This window comes from Sapajus apella, unplaced genomic scaffold (assembly GCF_009761245.1).
Source record: "Sapajus apella isolate SASKATOON/1434 unplaced genomic scaffold, GSC_monkey_1.0 scaffold86, whole genome shotgun sequence".
Lineage (NCBI taxonomy): Eukaryota > Metazoa > Chordata > Mammalia > Primates > Cebidae > Sapajus > Sapajus apella.
This window is the reverse complement of record NW_022437026.1, coordinates 1,213,801-1,221,299: the sequence shown is the minus strand read 5'-3', so window position 1 is coordinate 1,221,299 and position 7,499 is coordinate 1,213,801. Positions and strand designations below refer to the sequence as shown.

The 7,499-nt window shown below is 36.5% G+C and overlaps 1 protein-coding gene across 5 annotated transcripts in view; it reads right to left on the bottom strand.

The window, feature by feature from the left end:
- Nucleotides 1–1,089: 1,089 nt before the first annotated feature.
- Nucleotides 1,090–7,499, bottom strand: part of CLEC2B (C-type lectin domain family 2 member B) — a 37,594-nt gene continuing 31,184 nt past the window's right edge. For all 5 annotated transcript variants that reach the window (XM_032254378.1, XM_032254382.1, XM_032254377.1 and 2 more), the window contains 3 exons: nt 7,048–7,211; nt 3,625–3,725; nt 1,090–2,628 (listed from right to left, as the gene is read on the bottom strand). In XM_032254378.1, coding sequence (XP_032110269.1) covers nt 2,520–2,628; nt 3,625–3,725; nt 7,048–7,211 — 374 coding nt within the window. In that variant the 3' untranslated portion in view covers nt 1,090–2,519. The remainder of the gene's footprint in view (nt 2,629–3,624; nt 3,726–7,047; nt 7,212–7,499) is intronic.

Here is a 7,499-nt window from a genome sequence, read left to right as displayed (position 1 = left end):
TAAATCTTTTTTTTCTTTGACAAAATGGGATAAGGCTAAACCGTAAGCTTTCTTTTCTTTTAGTTTGGCTTTGTCAAGAAGCAATTTTACAAAGGCTGTGAACCAAATTTTGGAGACAGACAGCTGAGTCAGTTACCAACATTCTGGATCAGACAAGGAATAGTTAACTTTGAGAATGTGACTCAATTATGGGAGGAGGCCCCCAAAAGATTTTAACAAGGTTCATATTGTATTTTCGTGGTCTCAACTACAGTTGCTATTCCTTTTGGTACAAGAAAGGTGTCTTTTACATGGGAATTTCACCATTTGCTTTTAAGAAACGGCATAAAAGTAAAAATGATTTTATTTTTTATTTTCTGACTTTCAAGTGTTCAAGTGTTTTTGTTTTGGTTTGGTTTGTTTTGTCTGAGGCAGTCTCCCTCTGTCGCCAGGCTGGAGTGCAGTGGTGTGACCTCGGCTCTGCAACCTCTGCCTCCTGGGTTCAAGTGATTCTCCTGCCTCAGCCTCCCGGGTAGCTGGGACTACAGGCATGCACCACCATGCCTGGCTAATTTTTGTATTTTTAGTAGAGACGGGTTTCACCATGTTGGCCAGGATGGTCTCGATATCCTGATGTCATGATCTGGCTGCCTCGGCCTCCCAAAGTGCTGGGACTACAGGCGTGAGCCACTGCACCTGGCCTCAAGTGTTTCTGCTTACATACCCAGTATACCAGAATATTTGAGGAGCTTGGAAAAAAAGTTCAGCTTAGAGAAAGATAAAGAGGAGGGATTATAAGAGATGGGGAAAGCCCTGGACAGGAAAGCGTGTCAGCTAGCTTTAAGATAGTGTTTTGCAGCAAGGCACTCAATTAAGATATGAGGCTTATTTGGAGTACATAATTCTATAGTTGTGGTCTTTTAGTTTAGATTTAAGAATAGACTGTTGAAGGATCTCTGCAATATTTGAATATGTTACCAGCTGGAGTCCCAGAAAATATGTTGGCATGCCTTTAAACTTTGAGAATCCATTTGTAACTAAATTTATCTAGGTGATTTCGTTTAAATGCCAAATACATAAAAGCCAATTAAATGCAAGCACTGATTATGAAAAGGCCAAATAAACCCAAGAAGGAAGATCAGCTGCCTTCTCCAACTGAAGGAAAAAAGAAAAATGCTTTTGTTGAGCCTTCAACCTGAAAAGAGAAATCCTGTCACCCAGACCTCACAGCTGAGATCTGCCAGGAGGAAGATGGTCCTCCCTAACAGGAGATCTTCCAATCAGAGGCAGAAAGACATCTCCAACAAAATCCAAATAAAACAGAAGTCAACTAAAATTGGGAGTTGAGCCCAAGAGACTCACCAGGAAGAAATGAGGCAACCTGCAGAAGCAGTGCAGTCATGAGAGTCAATGAGACCCTGTGTGAGTACGTCATGCCCTAGCGCTGTGGACCAGTGATTCTCCCAAACTGAATCAGCTTTGGAACACAGCTGGACACCAAGTAGGTCAAAATCAAAATAAAATATAGGGACAGATTTCTGCATTTAAAATGTTTTATTAGAGAGGTGAGAATTGTAATTTGGCATAAATGCAGGGACCAGGGGTCTTTGGTTTGTCTAAAGAACAAAACAAAGACTGGAGGTGTTATTAAAAAAAGAAAGTTACTTATTGTTTTGAAAGAAAGTTTACTGGCTCTAGCAAAGTTTTGAGGAGCTGGCAAGTTCTGATTGGTGTGTGACAGTGGAGGGTAAAACCAGTCTTGCAGTCACAGCAAGTTATTTTAACAACTGTTAGGTAAAACTGGTTTTAGGCTACAACAGGCAGTTTTAGCAGCTAGGTTTGTAGAAAATTACATTTTTGAAGCAATGCTATGTGCCCTGAGTGCCTTTTTCCCCTGGTCTGTCTACTCTGTTTTAGTTGCATATGACAAGAATGACCCCATTTGTTTCATCGACTTTTGCAGATCAAAGAAAGTTTAATTTTCTTTTGGGTAAAGACAATTAGCAAATGTGGATGGTGTATGATCTACTCTTCACCTTCACTCTTAAAGCTCCACCCCATTTTGTTTTGGCAGATTTTAGTTCAGACTTTTCCCTGTGGTAACAATCTTGAATAAAATAGCCATTGTCTGTGTGATGTTGTTCAGTGCAATTCTTGCTCTGTCAGAAGGTACTTCATGTTTCCAATTATATCTTTGTGGACTCCCAGTTTTACATTTTGTTCAATAGGTTATAATCTCCTATTCTGGTACTCATATTGTTTTAGATTCGGATGTGAAAGTCCTGTCAAAGTGCCATGTCTATCCTTGATCTCCAAAATCATTTTCAGGCTTAAAGTTAAAAAAAAAAAAAAAACAAAAAACTCAACAGAATACCTGTAACCATTTTGCCAGTGTTTGAAGTGGGTTTTATGTGTAGCCTGATTCATAAGAATAAATTAACCAGACAGATAACAAAACTTCAACTTTGTTTAATTAAAAAATACTTTGTTTCATCCTTAATAATCTTACTTTTTGTTTCCCTGTTATCTATGACATTAACTTAGTGTATTTCTTTCCTGCAAATCCATTTTCTTTCTGTGTAGCATCTAGCTGTTGCTGGATCATCATCACTGAGGTAGGCACATCCTTCACTCCCTTTCACGGCAAACCTGCAACAAAGGGATTAGCCATTATGTAGTCACGTGATTTCTTCCTTGCCCACTGACAGCTTTAAACAAAAATTCTACTTGTCTAAAGTGCTGAAAGGTGTGCTCTGGCACAGTTCTCTCTTGCTAGTGTTGAGATACCTATACTAGTTTGGATCAAAAGAGTTTCTTTTCCAAGAATTTGTATATGTTAAACTGGTATTAGGTTAGTTACATGTAATCGGTGGAGGTACCAGTTCACATAAACCAATGGTTTTCAATTAGGGGTGATTTTGCTTCCAAACCAAGAAACACTTGACAATATCTGGAGATGTTTTTTTGTTGTCACAAGTGGAGGAAGAGGTTGAGTAGGGTGGATAGTTTCTGTCATTGAGTGGGTAGAATCCAGGGATGCTGCCTACATCCTATAATACACAAAGAAAAGCACCCCTTTTCCATGACAGAGAAGTATTCAGCACAAAATATCAGTAGTGTTTCTATTGAGAAACTCTAACATAAACTAAGTGTCTAAGTGACTGCGAGTGACCATTTAGGGTGTGTACACACATTTTCCAAATTATAACACTAAGGTATGAAGCCCAGGACAAATTGCGTAATAGTGAAATTGCAAATGAAATCAGATTAAAATGAACATCAAATTGAAATTGATCTGTAAAAGACATCAGAATATAGGCAATAAAACGTTTAAAGAAGAGGCATATAATTGGACAAGATAGTTTATAATTAGACAAAAGTTTAAATTGGGGTGGAGGTAGTTGTGTATATGAATCTCAGGTCTTTATTTTCAAAATAGCCAACTAGGAGATTTGTTCCCTTGTATCTTAATTTCCAACCTTCATGGTTGATTCCTTAAGTAAATCTCAATATATACTCAATATCTCCTTCATCTTACTGAGACGTACAAAAATATTGGGCTCTAGGGAAATTTCGCTAAAGTATAAGTCCTAGAGAAGGCTGCACTATCTAAATTTAAGTGATTCCAGAAAGAAAGAAACTCACGATTTCTTAAGTTTAGCTCCATCTACCCATTGTCCTGTTCCATTGGCCATCTTCAGCCCAATCCAGTGATCAGAACTGCATTTGTACCGCCTAAGAAAATCCTTTAGAGACAAAATTAATTTCAAAATCATGCATGTCAATTTTTACTACAACCTATTGTGTACCTCTTGTTCTGCAGGTTGTGAAGTGCAAGGCAACAACTGCTCAACTCCTGGCTTCACTAGAAAAAAGCTATAGAATTTTTTTTTTAAACTGCTTTATTTTTTCTCTGACCTTCGGTTTTCTGATTTGTGAAACGAATATATGAGATACATTTTCTTTAGCTATGATTCCAAATTGATAAATGTTCAATTTGAATATCTATCCCTTCACAATTTTCAAACTGTAAGCTACTAGAAAGCCAAGGTTTGAAATTGAGTCCTTGCATAGCATTTCTAATTACCAGATATTTATTACACTTTTTGTCCACTTCCCAGTAAACAGTAGTAGCTTCATTTTAGTTTTATGTCTTACTTCAGTTTATCTCCACAAACTACATATGTACACACACACACACACACACACACACACCCTCATATATCCAGTTTCTTTAGAATCTAATTATCAAATTTTATTTTTCTGCTAAACATTTAAATTTCCAAATACATCATTCAGAAATAAATACAATGTTTCTTTTCCTGACATTTCTCCTGCTGATGCATTGTTTAACTTACTAATACCCTCCATCTTTTTCTTTAATCATAGAATTATATGCGAAAGTCCTTGAGGTACTCTGCTGCTAAATAGCTTGGAAACTATAAGCTTCACATTGTATCACTCTACTTTTCAATTGAAGATAAATATAAAGGAGTTAGGCCAAATCACAACACAATAGTCAAATCCCATCTACCCCAACAGTGACACCTGTAGCTTTTGGCATTTTAATACACCGTCTTCACAGCATTGCATAAACCAATTTGAAAAAAATTAATCGGTTGGGCTAAGTTTGGATTTACAAATAAACAGATTAATGAAAACACCGTCATACATTCAAAGGCCTTAATTTATAGTGAGGAAAATAATGTAAACATAATGTTAGAAAATATTCTACTAGATATGGAGAAGTTATGAGTGTAATGAATACAATGTGAAATTGGAATTTACAGAAAAAAAATATGAGTCTTTAAGGGAAACTTTGATACAGGATGTGCTCCAATAGAGGAGTAGAATATTCCACGTAAATGCAGATGCCCAAGGAAAAGAGGGTGATTCATAGCCTATACTCAGGAAAGAACTTCGGGAAAGGCTTCGGGAGAGAGCTTGAGTGGTCTTGGTGACAGGGAACGGGGAGCTGTGTTTCCCGGGCCTGCTCTGTGAAAAATGTTAACATTATTTGTTCTGTAAAAGCTTGCACCATTTTAGCCCTTTGTTAGAACTGAAATAATTCTAAATAGGTGGAAATAGATATAAAAGTATTTTGTAAGACAAACTTTATCTCATATTAGTTTGTAATTAAAATGTACATTTAAACTATTTTAAATAATCCATTAAAATCTTATATAAGTTTCTTCTCCACTCCACAGACGGCTTTACTTCATTCTGTTTGTCACTTAAATTTTGCCAATGTGTATATTACATAGTAGTAACCCGTGATCTTCAAAATATATTAGGATATTTTATGATCAGTGTTTTTTCTTCATCCAAACAATACAAGCATTCTTCCCTGATACATTTGAAAATTTCTCTTAACTTTAAAACAAATTATTTTTATGTACTTCTGGTCTTTACATTCCATGATCCTCACTATTTAGTCAGTCTTCACTGACAATATTCCTATAGTGAATGTACTTATTTTAATATTGATTGTCTTTACATTTCTTCATGTTTCCTTTTAGTAACATTCATTATTTTTCCATCTTGCTGCTTGTATAGCTTTCTTTTTTCCCCAAGAGGAACTGTAAGGAACAGTCAGAGGATTTCTCAGAATGTTCCTTTTCAAAAGTCTTGCAAAATTCAGCAGCAATACTATTGACTAAAGAAGCCCTATGATGTTAAGTTTGCACCTCGATTCTTGATTTACAGTATCTACTCCTAAGCCATCTAGCTTTCAACATTTTACTACCTTTTGTTTCTTGTAAAATAGTTGTGTTTCCTTGCACTGACCTGTAAACTGACCCTGCCTGATTCACATGCATTTGAACCAATCTTCAGGCAGATTGCATAAATAAACTTTGTTTACCATAAAGGCAACACACAACTGTCTTTTAACAATGTGGACTCTTGTGTTATCCTGCTTTTCACTGAAATACTTCTCAATAGCAAATTATTTGCAAAAAATATTTTAAATCAAGCTATATTACCTCTTCTTATATGTTTTTTTCATTCTTAAAGAGACTAAACAAAGGTAAGTAAAAATGTATGTTTACAATATAAGTGACTAGGGGAAAGAACAAATTTCACGCAGGCAGAGGTGTGGTTTTATAATCCTGTTTTAAAGTTCTTGGAGAATCTGTTTACTCATAAAGATTTTGTCATGTAAATCAAAATTTATTCAACAAGGATTTGTTAGACTTTTCATTTGTACCTGATTTTGCGCAGTAATGATAAGGATAAAATTTCAGAGAAGACATGGTCACGCTCACTGAAAATGTATGCTCTGGTGTAGGAGGAAACTTCTGATTTTCCTCTTTATTGCATTACTGGTGGAGAGTGTTCCAATGGAAGCTGCATGGGACCTCAGAGATAGGCAGCAAAACAAAATGGGGAAGTCGGGGCAAAGTTTCTCTCAGGAAGTAGAATGGAGAAGCCCCTCCTTCCTCAGACAATTTCCCTTTCTTGGCGGAGTACTGGCTCTTAAAAGGTTTCCAAACATTATCTTCTGTGTACACTCTTTAAAATACAAAGATAGTTACTAAGTCTACTACTTGATGTCAGTCTTATATTCTTCAAACAAAGTATCACTAGGCTTTTTACCTTTATGTCACATGGCATATCCTGAACATCTTCAATATTCTGCATAGGTAGGCATGAGTGAAAAGACTTCAAAATTTTAATGGTATTTGAATATTTCTTTTTTCTTTTTTTTTTTTTTTTGAGACGGAGTTTCGCTCTTGTTGCCCAGGCTGGAGTGCAATGGCGCGATCTCGGCTCACCGCAACCTCCGCCTCCTGGGTTCAGGCAATTCTCCTGCCTCAGCCTCCTGAGTAGCTGGGATTACAGGCACGCGCCACCATGCCCAGCTAATTTTTTTTGTATTTTTAGTAGAGACGGGGTTTCACTATGTTGACCAGGATAGTCTCGATCTCTTGACCTCGTGATCCACCCGCCTCGGCCTCCCAAAGTGCTGGGATTACAGGCTTGAGCCACCGCGCCCGGCCGGTATTTGAATATTTCTAATGTTCCAACTCAAGATAATTCACAAAGAATGTATAATAAATTACTTACCATTTCTTCATTGTTGTCAATTTTAGTTAGGTAAGCATGTTGAGTGGAACAGTTATATTTACTTGAATTCCAATCTCCTTCTTCTTTAGAGAAATAATAGCATTTGTTTTGGAAACCAATCCAATCATATGGGCAAAATCTTTGAGAATCTGGAGTTGGTTTTACTGGAAATAAGACAAATACATATCTTAAGGACCATATAGAATAATATGTATTTTGAGATCACTGGACACAGGATTTTAATGTAAAAGATTATGGTCACTATGAAATTTGTATAACTATCACATGACAGTTTGAAAAAATTTTATGTCTTGTCATGTTAGGTCAAATGACAGCAGTTTAGGATATATCACGGCATTTAAATTTCTTTCAACTTCAGTGATATACAGGCCTTCCAGGAGCCACCAGAATTATTCTACTTGAGTAGGGTACCCTTTCCATTTCTGGATAAA